This window comes from Zootoca vivipara, chromosome 5 (assembly GCF_963506605.1).
Source record: "Zootoca vivipara chromosome 5, rZooViv1.1, whole genome shotgun sequence".
NCBI lineage: Eukaryota > Metazoa > Chordata > Lepidosauria > Squamata > Lacertidae > Zootoca > Zootoca vivipara.
Genome location: NC_083280.1, coordinates 15,957,270 through 15,977,925, shown reverse-complemented (window position 1 = coordinate 15,977,925; position 20,656 = coordinate 15,957,270). Strand labels below are relative to the sequence as shown.

Sequence of the window (20,656 nt, the reverse complement as noted above, 5' to 3'; positions counted from 1 at the left end):
TTCGCTTCAGTTTATGAACACTTCAGTTTAAGTACTCCGCGGACCGTCTGGAACGGATTAATTCACTTTCCATTATTTTCAATGGGAAAGTTCGCTTCAGTTTATGAACGCTTCAGTTTATGAACAGACTTCCGGAACCAATTGTGTTCATAAACCGAGGTACCACTGTACAAGGAAGGAGAAGGGGGAAATAAAAGCCAAATAATCACCTCCCCTACTTATTCCAGTGAATGAGTACCATTGGGTAGAGATCTGCCCCCAAGCTGTCTAAATCCAACCCTATATTTTAGCTTTACACTTCTTTGGCTTTTATAGGAGTTCTCTCCACTGCCCACCATTAGTAGCCATTTTATTGTATGCATTTATGCATTTATAACTGATGTTCTCCTCATATACTAGTTTTTCAGAGGCTGCCAGGACCAGCTGAAGGCATTTTGCAAAAGCAAAAGTAGCAAATGAAAACACACACCTTAAGCCAAGGCCCCACAGTACTCAAGGCCTTGTCAAGTTATTTTGGCACCCGAGGCCAGAAGTCTCACAAACACCTCTCCCTTTCCTTGACAGTAAAATAGTAATAATTACAACAATTAAAAAGCAAACAAATAAAAGTTTGAAGCCTTTTCATGACACCCATACTCAGCTGCCAAAGGCCTGGAACTGGCTCCATGCTGCCGCCTCCTCCTCCTCCTGTAATCTGAAAGGCCTTTAAGACACCCTGTTCATTGGGAGTGGGTGGGTGGGTATATCCATCTTATAATTACAATAAAATAAAATAAAAACAGCTGCCTGAGGTGGCTGCCTCACTCTACCTAATTGCAGGACCGGCTCTGAAGGCAGCTTATACAGTCGTACCCCTGTTTACGTAACCCTCTGGTTATGTAAACTTCAGGATGCGCACGCAGCAAACCCGGAAGTATTTTACCGGGTTTCGCCACGCACGCATGCACAGAAGCGGTCCTCAGGTTGCGGAAACCTTGGGATCCAACCAGACCTCCAGAACGGATCCCATCCACCCACAACCAGAGGTACCACTGTACTATAAAAGTGGTAGTGGAGTACATCTATGTATATGTATGTGATAGATGCTTGTGGTCTGGATCTGAATGTGGCCCTCCAAGCCTTTCTCTCTGGCCCTCAGGACTCTCCCCATGCCACACCCCTTCTCTCGAGGCCACATACTTCATCAGTATGTGATGAATCACTATTACCCTCCTTTTTCCAAGCTAGAATCTGCCCTTTAACTCTTAACATGCTTCTCGCTTGCTTGGATGGTGGATACTGATGGGTGTGTGAATAAATTAATACTTGCAGTTCCACCCACTTTTGCTTCTGGCCCTGCGCACCACTGACATGTGGCCCCTGGAAGGTTTTCTAAAGAACTCTGTGAGCTTCAAACTGAAAACAAAAACAAAAACCAACCCTCGTACACAAGCCCTACACCACGTTAAATAAATAAACACACGGACATTTACCTCTTTGTATGCAGTGAATATGCTCCATATGTAGTGTAATGGTCAGAGTGTTGGATAAGGACCTGGGAGACTAGGGTTCAAATTCTTATTCAGCTATGAAGCTCTATGGGTGACCTTGGGCTAGTCACAGTCTCTCAACCTACCTTCCAGGGGTGTTGTGAGAAAAAAATGAAGAGTGGGGATGAGAACAACATATGCCACCTCAAGCTCCTTGGAGGAAAAGCGGGATATGAATGTAATAAATACATTAAATAACTAATATTTAAACCCTTGCTGCTAGATGGCACCAATAGGAAGCCCAAGGATTTAGAATGTGGCGGGGGGGGGGGGGGGGGAGACAGCACTTCCACCCCCTCCCCAGACCATTATTTAGAAAAGCAAAGGGAGCCCTCCCCCACACACAAAGAAAAGTTTACCATCCCTGCTTTAGCTCATAATTTCACCACCACAGTGTTTGATAGGGTTGGCCGTTGCTGCTCGAAAGTGGCCAGGCCCAGAATTAGCAGGGGTTTGGCCGCTGCAGTTTGTGGTTGGCAAATCTCGGCAGGGAAACTTGCATAATGTCAGTTCCCATTATGCCTGGTTGGTTTTGATCAATGCTCCCTGTCCCTCATTCTTGGAAGCAGAGCAATGTTCAAAATAAAAGCAAGCCAGTTATGGCTGAAGGTATCAGGTACAGCCAAGGAATGTGCCCTATCCTGCAGGAAAATGGTAATAGGGCATCCTAACACTTCACTGCATGCAATTAGGTTAGCAAGTTGGGGAGGAGAAGAGACTTAAAAGGCAGGGAACAAAATGTGAGTGGAAGGGTATTAATTCAATAAAGATGAAGATTAATCTGCAGGGAGGGCGGGGGGCGGAACCTCTGCAACACATCTAATAAAAATTGGCCTGGGCACCTGCAGTGCTTTTAAGGTGCTTTTTTAATGTAATCATTTTAAGTTTTAATTGTATTTTTTACCCAAGTGATTAACTTTCTTCTTTCCACTCGAAACCTCCTTGCAGTTCCACCTTGATGTGGTCACTTTCTATCATTTCCCTTTAATTGCACCTTTTTGATGAATTAAGCCATCATTTTGGTGGTTCCAATCTCTTTGTAGCCAAAGGGGCAAAAGAGGGGAGGAAACATTGGCATGAAGAGTGGCTGGAAACTGCATTTCTCTTTGTGTAACACTTCTTGGGATTTTTGGGATCGAAGGAGCTGCCATGGAAGTCACACTAAGCACGTGCAATGCCAGAAAACATAGTGGATTCTTTACAGATTTACTTTAGTAGTTGGCAAGAAGCCAGCAAGCTGCAGTGCTTAGAGTGGTGGACTAAGGCCTGGGAGGCCAGGGTTAAGATCACCCCACTTAGCCATGAAGCTCAGTCAGAATCTCTTAGCCTAACCTACCTCATAGGGTTGTTGCGAGGATGAAATGGGGAGGAGAACCATGTGAACCACCTTGAGCTCCTTGGAAGAAAATGGTAGTATACAAATGTAATAAATAAATAGTAAAACTATAAACACAATTGCAATCAAATACCATAGTTGAAAACAATAATGTACAAGTGTAGCCAAGCCACCCCAAAATCTATCAAACCTTTAATGGCTCACTTCTTTAAATACAGCAGAAAATCCCCACTAGTAGAAAATAATCCAAGGCCAGCCTACACACTAAAGAGAAAGCATCTCAGCTAATCACAGTCTGAAATAAACGTGTTTTCAGAGCCTGGTTGGAAGCCATAACTCAGAGGTCAGTAAGGGAGTTCTGCAAAATGAGGGGTCATAACTGAAAAGGCCCAAGCTCCACTGCCTACAAGTAGCAAGCTGCACCTGCACAAGACTCTTACTTTTTTTGCTGCAACAGACTAAAAATTGCTACCTATCAGACTTCTATAGCCCTCCAGATGATGTCAGACTCCAATTCCCATCAGCCCCAGCCAGCATCAGGAATGATTGAAATTGCATTTCGAGGGCTTCAGGTGGGGAAAGACTGGGCTCAATGGACCAGTGGTCTGACTCAGTGTGAGGATACTGTACTCCGTATACAGTCATACATCGGGTTACAGATGCTTCAGGAATGGGTTACTTCCGGGTTTCGGTGCTCGTGCATGCACAGAAGTGCTAAATTGCCCTTTGCGCATGCGCAGAAGCGCCAAATCGCAACCTGTGCATGCGGGTTGCGAATGTGCCTCCCGCACGGATCACGTTCGCAACCCGAGTGTCCACTATACAGTATATTTATCTGTGCCCCTCCACTACTCCATTCCCTTCTGTTATCCTGTCCCATGGCCAAGTGCCCAAAAAAACTCTGAAAAAAAATCAAAACAGAATAAACTATTCAAATTAAATAAATGTATGTGATGATTATGCTTAATTTGAATAATTCATTCTGGTCACAGGATCTGTGTTTCTTTGATAAAGAATTTGGACTGTTGGCAGGCAGAGATTGCCCACAGTCCTGAAGTATGCTATATATTTATTTGCTTTACATTTTCCATCATCTTGTACCAAATATTTTTGTACTAAAACTGGAACATATGCCTATAAATTATTGCACTCTATGGATTAGGTTTATGGTTTATAAACAAAAAAGAATGTTCAGTGACTTTTTATTCTACTGTTTTATGTTTAATGCTCAGCACATTAGCAAAGTAATAATCAATAGTAGACAAAAACGACCAGATATTCTAATGTTCCACACTCCTGTCAACTTCTCTGCAATTAAAGTGGAAAACTAAATATTTTGAAATGCTATGCATAATTAGAGACTCATTCACCCAAAGCAACCACTTTGCAAAGGTCTCTCCCTTTTGGTTTACAACCGATTACAATCAAAAATTGGCACTCGGCATCGTACTGATATGCTGTTTTGTGGGATGCAAGATTATGTTATGAAGCTATAAAATGAAAGGTTGGTTTTATTTCCGTCATAAATATGATTTGTCATGGTTTTCCAGTCATTGAGAAGGTTTAGAATTTACGCTAAAGCTCTGGAAACCAGTTCAATGGAAATAATATCTGCTTCCCAAAAAATTAGAATTAAATAGAGCTGCAATGGCTTTGGTTTATGTATGATATGAAGTGAAGGAATTGCCTTTTGGTTTTGGGTGGGGCAGAATTTGCAACTAGTTGATTATGGCAATCAAAGCTGCATCAGAGAAAGGAGTCCTTAAACCCTCTGTTGTCCGCACCAACAATGCAAAGTGATGGAGGGCAGGCTTCTTTGCTGCTATAAGCAAATTCAACTTGTGCTGGGCTGTGTTTTAATCAATTAGGCTGTGTACACATTACTAGCTTAAAACACAGCTAGGTCATTATTTTTCTAAATTTGGAACTCACTGGCATCCATGCATTTGGTGCAACTTTTAAGAGGAGGAACCTATGCAGTTGTAGCTTGTATGCTTCTTCTTTTTTAAATGCTGCACTGAACATGCAAACAGCTGTGGTAGAGAGGCCAGGAAGTGTGGTCCCCCTTAATACATTCAGTAAACATGGGTGTGTGGGTGAACAGAGAAGAAGCAAACAAAGAAGAAGCAAAAGAGGATGTAGAAAACAGAATAAATTAGGATGACAGCAGACGCATATTGCAGAATCAGATCATCACCCAATCCCATAATGAGTGTGTGACTTAAACCATATATTGGGTAATGGGGGGGTTACTGAACATTTTCCATAATAATAATAATAATAATAATAATAATAATAATAATTTATATCCCGCCCATCTGGCTGGGTTTCCTCAGTCACTCTGGGCGGCTCCCAACAGAACATTAAAAACATGATAAAACATCAAACATTGAAAACTTCTGTAAACAGGGCTGCCTTCAGATGTCTTCTAAAAGTCAGATAGCTGTTTATTTCCTCGACATCTGATGGTGGGCGCCACTACCAAGAAGGCCCTCTACCTGGTTCCCTGTAACCTCTCTTCTCGCAGTGAGGGAGCTGCCAGAAGGCCCTCAGAGCTGGACCTCAGTGTCCGGGCTGATCAATGGGGGTGGAGATGCTCCTCCAGGTATACTGGGCCGAGGCCATTTAGGGCTTTAAAGGTGCTTGGAAACGTACTGGAAGCCAATGTAGGTCTTTCAGGACCGGTGTTGTATCATCTCAGCAGTCACTCCTAGTCACCAATCTAGCTGCCGCATTCTGGATCGGTTGTACTTTCTGGGTCACCTTCAAAGGTAGCCCCACGTAGAGTGCATTGCAGTAGTCCAAGTGGGAGATAACTAGAGCATGCACCACTCTGGTGAGACAGTCTGTGGGCAGGTAGGGTCTCAGCCTGCGTACCAGATGGAGCTGGTAGGCAGCTGCCCTGGACACAGAATTGACTGGCACTTTCCTTCAACACCAACACTCACTGCCTCTCTCCCCCCGTTTTACTTTCAGGTGGACTCTGAGAACAGAAGTAGCCTCTACCATTAGACATTAATGTGGCATAGTGGTTAGAGTGTTTGACTAGGACCTAGGAGACCATAGTGCAAATCCCCATTCAGCCATGAAGCTCATGAGATTATCCTTGTCTCTCAACCTAATCAATCTCACAGGGTTGCTGTGAGACTACAGTGAGGAGGGAAAGAAGCATGTGCATTACTTGAACTCTTCTGGTGAAATGTGGGATAGAAATATAATACATAAATAAAATGAAATGAAAATAGATGTGAGGAAGCAGCTCAAAAGGGGATCCTTAACCACCATTACTGAGGACTGATTTGCCCAATCACTTGCTTTATAGCAGGCTTCCTCAACCTCGGCCCTCCAGATGTTTTGAGACTACAATTTCCATCATCCCTCACCACTGGTCCTGCTAGCTAGGAGCCATGGGAGTTGTAGGCCAAAAACATCTGGAGGGCCAAGGTTGAGGAAGTCTGCTTCATAGGGATTCATCAATATCACTCTTACATCTAGTTTTGGTTTGAATCCTTATCTTGTGACCACTTAATATATTATTCAGCAGCCCATCTAATTACTGAGATTTCACTGTCCATTGCCCATTGTGCATCTCTAAACAGCCTTGCATTTTATGCACTTTGAAAAATGCATCACATTTCTCAGGAAACAGGATTCTGCAGCCAACATCACAGCCTGCACTTACATAGAATCGCAGCATACCAAAAGTAACCTCTTTCACATCACAAATGTACTAAGCAGAAACACAATTAAGAGAAAGAACAGTTTGTTACTACAAGTGAGTCCGTCTTCCAACATGACCTCTCCCTGTCCTACCTCATAGTTGTTGTTCAGAAAGGAAATATATACAAAGCCTTTCCATGGTATGCTTAGAAGTAGCAGTTCATAAACTTGTTGAATATAAAATACAATGAGTTGGACAGTTAGTTTGTGGAGTTATTGTCATCACTATTATAATGACTGCAGTGACTCCTGTGTTTGAAATCCTGGCCATTTTGCAAATTAGCACACATAGGATTGCACAATAGACAACTGGTGTTTCAGTGGATGGAGTTTGCTCAGGAGAACTTCCCAGTGATATATTGGGATTTCACACAGCGTAATAAATCTTAACAAATTGTGTTTTAATTCATGATGAATACGAACGCATATAAATTAAAATACTCATCCTGAATGGGAGGGGATCTCCTTTCTTTTGAGTAGAGCTGAAACTTTTAACCATAGGTGTCAAGTTTTCCCTTTTCTCATGAGGAAGCCTATTCAGCATAAGGGAATTTCCCTTTTAAAAACGGAGGACTTGACAGCTATGCTTTTAACTGATTCATTTGTTTGACCAATCTGTTTTTGTTTTGTGCTTTTTGGGGGGTTTTAAAACTTTTTAATTGACTTAACAAAGGTATTTTTGGTGGGGTTTACTTCAAAACTATTACTTTGGTAAGCTGCAAATAAATGAAGATTACATTTATTACTTGACTGACTGAATAAAACAGATTTGAATAGCTAGTTTTGTTTGTTTATAAAGGGCATCAGCCATAGTTTTTAGAACATTATAATAGGAACACAGTGCTGCAATATTTTATGGTCCTTCTGAAACCAAGATTTCAAGCCAATTTGCTCACAATGTGGTTTGTTTGGTGTTTTTTTTTTTTAAGGAAGAAGGAAGAGCAGCATGTCTGTCTGCACTCGCTGTTGCCGCTGGATGTGATCCATAAAACACTCCCTCTCTTGAGTACTCAGGAGCAGGCTAAGCCAGGGCCTTGAGTATCTTGGATGATGTGGGAGCAGAACCTCTACCCCACTGCTGCTGATATCTTTCCTGCCACCACAAACATAATACACCAGGCATCCCCAAACTGCAGCCCTCCAGATGTTTTGGGCTACGATTCCCATGATCCCTAGCTAACAGGACCAGTGGTCAGGGAAACTGTAGTCCAAAACATCTGGAGGGCTGGCGTTTGGGGGTGCCTGCAATACACACTCACACACTGCTACTCAGGTGAAGTTTTAGAAGGAGGAGTGCCTCTTTAAACAGTTACCTGCCATTTGTTTAGAAGGATGGCTGGTGTGATGCATCCATGCATCGCATCACAGCAGGCACAGACTTTTCTCTCTGTTTTTTTAAAAGTGTTTTCCCCCCTTCTCTCACACATGACAGAATGCCTCTTCTAATACTGTCATGCAGTGCCCGCCTGGCCCTAACCATATGTTAGGGGGTGCAATACTTGCCTTGCCATGGGTGCTGGCAACCCACGCTACAACACTGCATACACCACACAAACATCTCTCCATCTTCTTTCCAGGCAAGCAAGCTTTCAAGGACCCATCCCAGCCGGGGGTGGGGGGGAGAGGCGGACACTTGCAGAGAATCCAGAGCAGGGCCATTCAGGGGTGTGTAGTCTGGGAATGGGCATGGCCCAGAAAGAGCCCCAAGAGCCATTTGGAGAGGTAGGTCTGAAGGGGCACCTTTGGCCACCGGAACCTGTGATTCCCCCATCCCATTGCAGCCTAACTGTTCTGGTCAAATAGTTTTGAGAGGATGGTTTTAAGAAAAGAATTACGCTGACTCTGGTAACAACCTCAGCATTCCCAATTCGTATCAGCAACTCCTGAGCTTAAAACAATAAGGGTGAAACGGACACAAATCACCATTTATGGCAATAGGAATGAACACTGCCCACAGGGCCTGCCTCTTGTTCAGTTATCTGCAGGGTCGTGCCAAAGAGATGGCAGGCACACAAGTCTCCTTTTCCAAAGGATTAATATTTAACTGACTTTCTGAACCTGTCTCTGGTGTTAGCTCTGACTAGATATCGCAGCCCATAGAGGGTATGCATCTGACAGCCACACGCCGCCCATCCCTCTCTTCACTTCCCACCCTATGCAGTTACAGGTTGGGTTTAAGTGTATATCTGCTGTGATTCTCTTTGTTTAGAAAGAGCCTGGAAGAAAAAGCCAGGCAGCAAAGCCAGTGTAATAGGACTCCATTGCTTTTCTCTTTTTTCATTTTTACAAAAGAGGTGAAATAATTTTAAAACACAGACAGACAATGAGTTTATTTATTTAGAAACTTGTTAAATAGAGTCTGGGAATTCAAATAGTCAGTGTGGACATTGTACAGAACTGGCGGGGAGCCAAATATTCAATTCCCAAGGGAGAACCTATGAGCCTTCTCCTCTCCCACAAGTGGGGGAATATATTGCAATTAGTTATACGCACAAGCAATATCTAAATTGGAGCCCAACCCTGTTGCTTCAGCCAGATAACTTCAAATGCCTGTAAGAGTGTTTAGCTTTTTAGTGCTGGAACTAGAGCAGTATGTCACACTTTTCAAAGGCCTGTGTAAACAGTTCTTTCCCTTTTGTAGAAACATTTCTTAAGTTTTCCGTACCCCTATGTAAACAGCATCCATTTACAAGCCTGCCATGTTTCATCTTAAGATAGCGTGATGGGGAGAAGCCATCCCTGAGCCTTCCTTCCTTCCTCCCCCCCCCCATTCACCATATAGGTCATTCCTCCTTAAAATGAATGTAAAAGAACAAATTCATGTTAAGGAGGATGATTGACAGTAGGCAGCCAATGCTGGAAAGCGAATCTTGGGGAAATAACATAGGAAGCTGGCTTGTACCAAGTATGAACATTGGTCCGTCCATTCAGCTCACTACTGTTTATGTTTATTGGCAGTGGCTCTCCAGGGATTCAGATGGGGGTCTTTGCCAACCATACCTGAAGATGCCAGAGATTGAAACTGGGACCTTTTGCAAGCAAATCACTGAGCTATGACCCTTCCACAAAAAGAAATATGTTGGAAAGGTAATTTGTTTGGGGAAATTCACACACACACACACACACACACACACACAGAGAGAGAGAGAGAGAGAGAGAGAGAGAGAGAGAGAGAGAGAGAGAGAGAGAGAGAGAGAGATTACTGTAGATAATAAAGGGATATTAGTGTAGAATTAAAGGAGCTATGTTAACCTCAGTTTCTTCTTTGGAAATATACACAAAACCTTTCCACATAGTCGTAGAAATGTTTATTGCCAAGAGCCTTGCAAATAAATGCACAAAATCATCATCATCATCATCATCATCATCATTATTATTATTATTATTTTGTGTTTAATTAATTAATTAATTAATTAAACAAAATGTGTATACTGCTTAATTTCGACTAAAACCCCTAAATAGCTTACAGGTGCTCTCCCTTTTTAATTCAGATACAAAGTTTGCCATGAGAAAAAGAGAGGCAGCCAAGGTCAGGGATTGGGGTATCTGTAGCTTTCTGGATGCTGTTGGCTGACATCTCCCATTACCCCTACCCGGTGGCCATTCTGGCTAAGAACTAACGGGAACTGGAGTCCAACACCTGATAGGCCAAAGATTCCCCACTCTTGGCTAGAGATGAAGGGGCAGTAAGAGAGAAAGAGAGAGAGAAAGAAAGAAAGAGAGACTGTTCTGTTACATCAATCATAATTTTTGAGTTTCTATGTTTCACGCACATACTTCAGAAACACAGTGTGGTACTACTTGTACACTTCAATATTATCTGACTTTCATGAGTCATTTATTCCAAATACCCATGTATGTGTGCAGACCCGTATTATTGTTTCTCAATAAAGTATATGTAATGCAGATGTGTATTTTACGACAGAATAGCTTGCCATGTATTGTATAGTACATTTGCTATATATAGCGTATATAGTTCTAATATATGTTATAGGATATAACATCTACAAGGAGGAAGGAAGTCCCAGGGGTGTTTAAAGGGTCAGTTTCCTTGGGAGAATAGAGCACTGGAGATTTGCGGTATTTTTGGCTGTGCCTATTTATTTACAAAGATGCAGGTAGCGCAGATGGGGAGCAAGGCAGCAAATGCAAGGCAGGGCTGATGTTAAAACAACAATAACTTATCAAAAGTTATAGCATACCCCTAAGGCTCCTCAAGGTTGCTTCTTGCCAGGCAGCTCCAAAACTTTTTAAAATTTAATTCAACCTAGTTACTGTTCTCCTAGGATAAAAGTCTAGCCCTGTTTCAACTTGCACCCAGGCAAGTGGGTCTGATCCATGCCTGGCTTTGATGCCTGGCATTCATTATTAGTGGGCATTGCTCGGTCTAAAAGCAGACTTTGAAGAGAAGGACAGCATGGTCTATAACAGCTTATACTGTATTAATGCACAGCTGTGTTTCAGATCACATGTGATTATTGTTCAGAAACAAATGTCCCTTGGCCAGCTCACTAGTTCTACACTCTCATAAACAATGAAACAGGTCTGTGTTCTACCTATGCATGTCGAAGGCATACGCCCCTTTGCTTACAGTAAGCTTATTGCTTGGAGAAGAGCCATAGCTCAGTGTAGAGCACACACTTTGTATGCAAATGGCATCAGGTTCAATCCCTGGCAGCTGAAATCCTAGAGAGCCACTGTAAGTCAGTTCAGCAAAATACATACCGAGATGGATTGGTCAGAATGCTGAGCTGGATTTATCAGTAGCCTGTCTCAGTATAAGGCAGCTTATTGTGTTCATTATCATTACATAGGCTACTTAAAAATGAGTCACAGCAAATACTCTTCCAACACATTACTTTCTTTTACAGTTTAATATTGAACAAGCCTTTGGATCTTACTGCAAATATTGATCCTCCCCTCCTGCAATCTCACTTTTACCTCGAATGCCATCCCTGAATTCACACAAGCTAATCTTGCCTGGGCCAGGTTACAACTTTAACAAACGCTGAACCATCTAAAAGACCAGGTTGAAATGCATGTATATCACATATAATGTTCATCAGAATTAATTTTAAAATGCTATACAAGTCAGCCCTTGTAGCAGACATGTGCTAAGCTTCTTCTTCTTCCCTGTTGCTCAGACTGACTGCTGTCTCAGAAACATGACTATTTGAATGGTTCTTCGCATACCAAAAACAAATGCCAAATCTTGTTAGATCACAACTCTCTAGTCATCTCTGATTCCCAGTACCACCCAATCTAATCTAATCTCACAGCAAAGTGGAATAAATAAAGGGGACAGGCTGAGGATCAGTGGTAGAGCATATGTTTTTTTCATGAGGAAAGTCCCAGGTTCAGTCCCTGGCATCTCTGGGTAGGGCTGAAAGAGATCCCTGCCTGAAACCCTGGAGAGCTGCTGCCAGTCAGTGTAGACAATACTGAGCTGGATAGACCAATGACCTGGATTCAGTATACAGGTATGTCAACTTCCTATGTGTCTATGTGAATACTGTGTCCCTGGGCCCAGTGACATTGAGCAATGGATACAACCTATGTCCCATTGAAACCTCTTTAATGTTTATGATTCTGAATTGCAACAGACATCATCTACTGTAATCCTAGGAATAAAGTGCCATTTTACCATAAGCATGAGCATTCATACTCTGCTCCCGAGGTTGTTCTCATGGCCCCTTCACTGACTATATTTCTCTGTCCACTTTTCCTTGCAGCCTCCTAAACTATACAGTGCACCTGCCCGTGTGAATATTCCAGTGCATTCCAGATTCAGGAAAAGGCTAGTCCATGCTCACTTCTGGTCTGTAGGGAGAGCATAATGTACATCAACCTGGATAGCTCAGTTGGTTACAGCATTTGTCTGATAATGCCAAGGTTGCAGATTCGATCCCCGTATGGGACAGCTGCATATTCCTGCATTGCAGAAGGCTGGACTAGATGATCCTTAGAGTCCCTTCCACCTCTACAATTCTCTGATTCCATTATTCTAACCATAGCTTTATATAATATGCCCTTGCTAAGCCATATTTACAGTGGGTTACAGTGTGGGATCGAAAGCCAAATCCACTACAGGTATTTGCAAATGTATGCTCATTCACATGCTAAATGTAGCAGCTATACATATTTTTAAAAATACTTATTAACTACCGTACCTATAATTGAAACATGCCAGAGCAGCATGCAAAAGTGTGCATACAACTTATTTGCAACATACAAAATTTAAATCAGCATATAATGAAATACAGCAAAGCAGGGGGTAAATACAAACCTGAAAAACAACAAAAACATAAGAGAGCAAAATTCCAACATTTTTTTTTAATGCCTGGGCAGATAGGAAGGTGCTTAAAAACTTGTAATGTCAGCACCAGACTTGCCTCCTTGGGAAAGGACATTCCAAAGTCAGGCCACCACTTCTGAAAAGGCCCTCTCCCTTTTGGAAGGACTGTAGCCGAGTGGAAGGACAGGTGTGTTGCATGTAGAAAGTCCCAGCTTCAATGCCCTGGGATTTCCAGGTAGGGCTGGGGAAAGTTCCTGCCTGAGATCCTTGTGAGCCACTGCTGGTCAGAGTAGATGCATTAATGATCTGACTCAGTATAAGGCAGCTTTTTTATATATTCCTAATAATATTGTCCCTCTGCTAGAGGAGGGAAAGCAGAGCAGGGCTTCTGAATAAGGTCTCCAGTGTGCTTGGGAACTCAGGCCAAGCAAAGTTTATTCCCATGGCTGTCTTGAACCAAATGGGTCATAAAAATAGCCCCAGCAATATCAGAATCTGTTTTCAGGTGCCGTCCCTACACAGATCCTGCAAACTCCCAGCCCTCACCTCCCAGCATGGCCCTTACAGTATCTCTAATTTCTACTAGTTAGATAGAGAGTCTTGGTGTTCTTTATTGTTGGTTCCTTCCATTGAAGGTATTCTGCCTTCTCTTGTTTGTAGAGCTTCTCTGCTACCCCTTCTTTGAAGGCCATGGGCTGGAGAGGTTATTAAACTTGTTCCTTAGTTCTCCAAAGACTTTACGTAAGGGATCCACGCATGCAGTATGCATGCAGCTGTATGTGTGGGATTAAAAGCAGAATGATCTTGCATATGCAAGTCCGCTGGCTCAATTCATAGTCACTCATAGTCAGCCCCACAACCACCAGCATAATTTATCTGCAATTAATTCAAGATCACTTAACGAAGATGAATTATTTCCTAACAGGCTTAATATTCTGCCATATTCAAATAGGAGCAGCTGGAAAAGGTGGATTCTGCACACACTCACAAATTCAGTGCATTCTTATATGGTTACTATGGCTACTGGGCAAATGCACTTGGGGAAAGTAGTTATTCTGGGTTAAGGTAGTTAAAGTGGAATACAATAATAGGATTTTACAATATTTTTTGCCATTTTTAAAATTGGGAATAAAAGGTATATGTTCCTGAAGGCAACTGGTTGGCATGAAGAGATCTTAAATATGTTCTGCTGTTGCACCTGGGATTTTTTTGTAGTTTCACCTCCACCTGCCTCTCTTCTGCTCTTCCTTTGAGTTATACATTGCACTAGTAGCTATACACAGAGAAACAAGCAAACAATAAACCAACACAGATACAGATCTGTGCCTCAAGGATCATGCAGTCTGAATGACCAGAAAGCAGCAATAGGGAACCTTTCTCAACCCTGAAGGCCAGGGACAGAAGTAAAAGCTGGCAGAACAAGGAATGCAAATGTTACCTTTGTGTAGTTGGCTGATTTCTACACACATTCATGCATTCCTCTTTATTCAGGCAAGCAAGAGGCATTATCAGAGTTAACTGCACACCTTCCAGCCAGCCAGACCCATCTATGAAGGGTGCAGAGTAGAGCCAATGAGGGGTGTGGCTGGTGGAGAGAGTCCCAAGAAGGGCCACAGAGGAAGCCCTGAAGGACCACAATTGCCCCTGCCACCCTGTGCCTAGGGGTTGCCCACCACACCGCCATGGAGGAAGAGGAAAGAAAATAAAAGGGGAGGCAAGGAATCCCAAGTGGGCCAGTGTCCCTAAACTGATGGGGAAGAACTCCCAGGAAATGTGGGGTTTGAGGATAGCTTTGACGGAAGAGACAGCCCAGCATGGGATCTGGGCATAAGGAGAAGAGAGGGAGAATAAGCAGGTCCAAGAGACTCTGCGGCGCAAGAAGCAGATTCAACAAGCCTTCAACAACAAGCATATACTGGGGGGTTGGTTGGGTGAGTGTGGGCATTAAAAGACTGGGCTTCCAAGCAGTCTCCACTGGGCTAAGGGGGCGGGGGAGGGCGGAGGCGGATGGTTAAGCTAAGTTCTCGCCCAGCGTGCAAACTAGCGATGATGCGCTGCGGGCGCGAGGTCTTCACGCTAGACGCCTATTGACTGAACGCCTTGGCATCTTGCTAACCGAAGTGATGTTGACACGGAGGGATGCGCCGCTGACTAGGGACCAAGTTCTCCATCAGCGTGGGAGCCGGCGGTGGCGAAAACACGGGACGCACCCCTCCCTGTCTCTGTCTTTCTCCGCCCCACCAACACCACCCGTGGTCCATCTTTTGGCCAAGCTCCGCTTCCAAACAGAAAGAGACTAGTAATCCTCCGTCCCCACTTCCGAGCGGCGAAAACCAACAACAACGCTGGCTTATGTTGTTGCCGCTGCTCGATTTTGTTTGCATGTTTGCACAAAAGGAGGCTATTTGCACACAATGTGGTCAATATGCAAAAATAAAAAAATAAAGCTTGAGAGGAAAGCAATGCCAAATAAACAAGCCTTTCCTTAAAAAGCACCTCGCGTGTTTGGGACTCATCAAATAGCCCAATATGAGGAAGTCCTAACAAAGCGAAGAAATAAAGTCTGTTTCGTCTGCTTTGCTTTTCACTCAAGCGAGGTGTGTTTTTTCTTCTTCTTCACCCTTACCACTAAAAAAAACCCCTCACAGGCAGAGGGCAAACTCACAAGCGTCGGAGTGTGTGGGGAAGAGGGGCGGACTTGTTGAAACTTGGGAAAGTGTTAGCTTACTCTCTCAAAGGATTGGAGAGACCTGGGTCCATCGCGACTTGCTTCAATTGCCTGGTTTTTTTGGTGATGTGTGTGTGTGTGTGTGTGTGTGTGTGTGTGTGTGTGTGTGTGTGTGTGTGTGTGTGTTAGACTGGTGATAAAGTGTAAAAGTACAAGTAACTCCTTTTATAAGGCACGGGTGTTCGCCTAATCTGATCACCTTCTGCTTATTTACGGGGCTATTGGGTGTCTCTAACCACTACCAGCGGGGCTTGCGCTGGCCGCCTAGTTCGCTTGCGCTGAGTGGGACTTCCTTCTGCAGAAATAAGGCTCTCCTCCGTAGGGTATTTTAGGCCCGGGCGGGTGGCGAGTGGGGAGAAGTAGTGGGGGAGAGCCCTAACCTCGCATGAGCATCCCCTAGCCCGAGGAAGAGCGTCGATTCTAGCTGGTTCTCACGTGCAAGCAAAGGCGCCAGAATAGCCCGCGGGGAGAGCCCGATCCAGGCCAAGTGAGACGCGTTCAAAGTCCCACTGATTTTTTTTTTTAATGGGGGAAGAGATCTGAACACCGAACACGTGCTGAACTCTGCCGTCGAAGTCAAGACGTCCTACTCTTTGCTTCGCTAGTAAGTGCGTTATGTGGATTGGCACCTTGCAATCGGAGTAAATTATGCGTACACATAAAAAGTGAGCCCCACTCTAGTTTGCTTGCTCCCGGGTAAAGTGTAGGCTTGCGACCCCCCAAAGCGCTTCTCTTTGCTCGGATCCTGACCACGTAACGGTAAATGTCACACATAGGGTGCACATTCTCTGGAACTGTTACAGTGTCTCAGAGTGGCTAGCATGTTGCGAGTTCATTTTTCAGCGACTTAAAATTATAGTTTTCCAAATAATGCGACCGTTTCCGACTTGCTCCATCATTCACAAGCTTTGTTGCTTTTCTGTTGCTTTTATTTTATTTTTTTAATTAAAAACAGCGAATATCTTGAATATGATCAAAGTTAAAATCAGGCCACATAACCTTAAACTTGCGTTGCTTTCTAAGAACAAACCATTTATCACCTAAAGTGTCTCGCTTTGCTTAAGGAACAGGCCGGACTTGACTGAATTTGGGCATAGACATCTCGGTTTACTTAGAAATAAGTTTCACGGGTTTCAATTGAACTTGCTTCCAGGTAAAGCGTGCGTATCTTCCAACCTAAGAATCACATTTACAGAACAGCTTGATCGTGGTTTCTCCCGCCCCCAAGCAACCTCATATAACTTCGTAAATGAATAGTAAGTTTCTTTGAAGGGGGTGTAGGGAGGTGCGCAAACGTAAAAAAGGGAGAAAGCTGAACACATTTTTAATAAATAAAAATCAACGATTTAATTCTACAGGCGCCAGCGAAATTGACGTGGTGATCGAAGGCGAAAAGAAACAGGATTCGTAAACATGAGAAAGCGGTTTCTGTTGCACTTATTCTCTCCATTTGCAACCTACGCAGCTTCCTAAGTGTGCATCTTCACTGCCTTGTACATCTCAAGGCACGTCAGATAGTTTTGGCGAATGCTCTGCGCCGTTTCTAAAGGCAGCAACAGACTATCTCACAGCTGCGGTGAACATCAGCCACGGACCGTGCCAGAAATAAGATCCCTGCTAGGTTTGCTACTGGACTTAACCCGGTGCCTTTAGATAAGGGAATCTTTACGCATCTGCTGCGATCGGCGCATCTGCAACTTTCCTTCTTTTATTAAATGAATAACGGATCTGTTTTCAAATTGTGTCGACTGGATACATCTGCTTTTGGGGGGACAAAAACCAGCTAATCAAACGCAGGCGAGGTGGAGGAAGAGCGGGGGGTGGGGTGGTCTGTTTCACAGAAAATTAGACAGTAATCCAATGAGATCTTGTGCTTTCCTCTTTCCTCCCTCCTCCCTCCCCGCGCGCGATTTTCTCCCCAAACAAGCAAATAATCGGCCTTTTAAAAATGTCAAACAACTTCTGCAACATTTTGCTCGCCGTTCTCGCCGCCACCTTTCTCTCCCTCTCCACCCCCTCAGTTGGAAATCAAAGTAACAATGCAGGGAAACAAACACAAAAATAGCATGAAATAAATAAAGAGGACTTGTCCAGGGGCCAGGTAAATGGGATGGGGGGACGGGACGCACAAGAGATCAGGTCCCTTGCAAAAAACGAAGCAAGGTTGCATTTCTTGCACTGCGCGTTGCAGTCAAGAAAACGATTCTTCCCCAGCAGCTTAAAAGAGATAAACTTGAAATAACTGCGCGGTTTGTATTCGCACAAAGCCCGATGGTGCTTTGAACGTTTGCTAGAAAGTGAATCTCAATTCCCAACATGTTCAAGTGAGTCTCAAGCCCAAACTAAAGTACAGGAGTGCAGCCCTGAGCACATTTTGTATGTAAGTTTCCATAGTGGTGGAGGAGGAGAGGGGAGGAGGAGAGATGGAGAACCGCACACATGATGTTTGATCGGCTCGTAAGGATAGACGGAGACTCCGGCTCCAAGATTGCCAGCCGCCACTGCAGTCTGTAGGAAACTGTTAGAGGAGGACGCGTGAAATTGACAAGATCATCGTGGGTCTCCAAGATGCCAAAGCAAAAAAAGAAAAGTGCGGCCCAATCGCTTCCACCTCACCGAGCTCGCACTTCAAAACATCCCTTGTACTGTAACTGCATCAAGTTAAAATTGAAACTGACCAGTCCTAGCTGCTTCTTGAGTGGATATTATTATTATTAGTTTTCCAAATATGCGAAATAATCAGACAGGAAAATAAGAAGATCCAGCTGGGAGCTGCCTTGCCGCTGAAAATCTCATGCAGGCCAGTTTGGCCACCTCAAACGAGGACTACCGAGCGGAAAGAGCCGAAACTCCCAAGCGAAGGAAAACTTTGTAAGTCTCCCTTCCACGACGGAACATATTCATTTTATTATTGCTGCTGTTATTATTTTACGCTCGTTCCTGCTTTGTTATGTAACTCATACACTTGCCCCGGCCCCACTTAAAAAATACAGTATAAATAATAGCACCAGAACTAGAAAAGGAGGACTCGTTGTGTTTAGGCATCTCTTGGCAGCCTTTCATGGAACAGTATTCCAGACTATACACGTGTATGCTGCGGGTTGTTCCTTTTGCACGTGCCACAGAAACGGGAGACGCGTGTGCACGGGTCGGGATAGGCAGTTGCGCACGTGCGCGCGCCAAAGAAGCAGCGCTCACACGCGCAGAGCGCGAATTTGTTTGGCTACGTTGCGTGTACTTTGGGGGGGGGTCTTTCCGCGCTTACCAGAGCGACTCGAACCAAAGAGGTTCTCCCAAAAGCCCGGAGCGGCTGGATCTTGCCCTGGTGTTGAGGGGTGGGGCTTAGCTTGAAATGGACAACCCCCAACTCGCCCCGAGGAGGGAAAAAACAAACAAAAAACCATCAACTTGCGAGGAGTTCCCTGCTGCTGGGTTAAGTGCATGCATGCTTTCTCCCCTTGTGTCTTCTCCTCTGCACCCAACCTTACCCACCCAACCTGTCCCAGCAAAGCCATCGCTCCAACTCCTGGGCTGCAAGTTGCCACCACCGTCCGTCTCCTCCTTCTCCTGCTTTTGCGGCCTCCCCTCCTTCCCTTCCCCACGCGCTTGTTTTTAATGTTTCTTTCACAGAGCCAGCAGCGCCCACTAGGGGCGCTCCGCGTCCTTGCAGCCTCGCTCTCTGGTTCCCTCCCTCCCTCCCTCGCCGGAGCGAGCGAGCAACTTGCGGCGCTCTTCTTCGGCGCGGCTGAACTTTTCCTCAACTCTTTTGCCGCCTCGGCTGAAGTTCACCAGCGATCCTTCCCCGCCCCCCCTCCTCTCTCTCTCTCTCTCTCTCTCTCTCTCTCTCTCTCTCTCTCTCTCTCTCTCTCTCTCTCTCTCTCTCTCCCCGCCACCCCGGCAGACAAACACACAAACAGCGCCGGGCACAGCCAAGCCAAGCCAAGCCAGGGAGCCGAGCCGGGACCTCTCCCCCCCCCCCCGCGTCCGAGGCGAGGAAGTGGGGAGAAAAGAGAGAGGAGAGAAACCCAACGCGTCGCCGCCGCCGCCGCCGCGCACCATCTCTCTCTCTCCAGCAAACCAGTCGCGAGGTGGATGGATGTTAGGCAGCGGAGGCTCTCGGGGGCCAGTTCTGCGCCGGGGGCGGGCCGGATCTGTGGGGCCAGTAGCTGACCCCCAACCTCCCCGCCCCTCCACCCAGAGCGGAGCCCTCTCCATCCCACCCCACGGACCCACATCTTTCCCGGACGCCTAGCAGGGCAGAGAAGGGAGCGCGGACGGCGCAGGGGGGTGCGGGGGGCGCGCAACAGAAAGAGCGATTGCACCTACTTGCGGCCAGTTTCCTCGCTCTGCCTTTGGATCGCATTGCTGCCAAATCCCGCGGACGTTGCTTGGATGGTTGCTTGGGGGGGATGTCTGGGGTCGGGGTTGGGGTTGGGGAGGGAAATCAATGGAGGGGCTTCCCCCCCTCTCCCTCTCTCTGATTTTTCCCCCTTCCTGCTTCCCCCACTCTTTTCTTTCTCTCTTTCTCACTCACTCTGTTTCTCTCTCTCACTCCCAACCCCAAAGCTTGCTATCTTCTCCAGCATTGTCAGTTTGGACACCTTCGCACATGCGCAAGGGCGGCTTCTCCCTCTCGCTCTCCTCTCGCTCGCCCTCCCCGCGCAACTCCCCCCCCCTTCCAACATCTCCCGGGCGCCGCCAAAAAAAAAAAAAGTTTGAAGCGATCTTTCACTTTTGGATTTAGGGATCTCGGGCAAAAGATCTCAGGAAAGAGACTAAGACGCAGGGCGGGGGTGGTGGAGATCTCTCTTTTGCTCGCTTGGGAAAATCTAAGCTAAGGAGAGAAAACCAATTGACATGAGCGCCCATGCAGACTTTTAAGGGAGGGAGGGAGATGCCGGACGATGAGCTGATACGACCTGCGATTTAGTAATTGTGGACGGCGATTCTTCTTCGTGCACCCTTGGCCGGTGCACTCCCCCCACCCCCAGACACACACACTTTTCTCACCAGCACAACAATTATTTCGCAGGGCGACCCTAGGAATG

General features: G+C 45.2%; 1 protein-coding gene across 15 annotated transcripts in view; it reads right to left on the bottom strand.

Moving 5' to 3' along the window:
- The window catches only part of MECOM (MDS1 and EVI1 complex locus), a 490,680-nt gene extending 470,458 nt beyond the window's left edge, over window positions 1-20,222 (bottom strand). For 6 of the 15 annotated variants that reach the window (XM_060274394.1, XM_060274378.1, XM_060274383.1 and 3 more), the window contains exon 1: window positions 20,143-20,216. In XM_060274394.1, the coding sequence (XP_060130377.1) occupies window positions 20,143-20,194 (52 nt within the window). In that variant the 5' untranslated portion in view covers window positions 20,195-20,216. Of the gene's footprint in view, window positions 1-19,934 lie in introns of all 15 variants that reach the window. The other 9 variants (XM_060274375.1, XM_060274380.1, XM_060274381.1 and 6 more) reach the window with 6 other exon arrangements.
- Window positions 20,223-20,656: the final 434 nt, after the last annotated feature.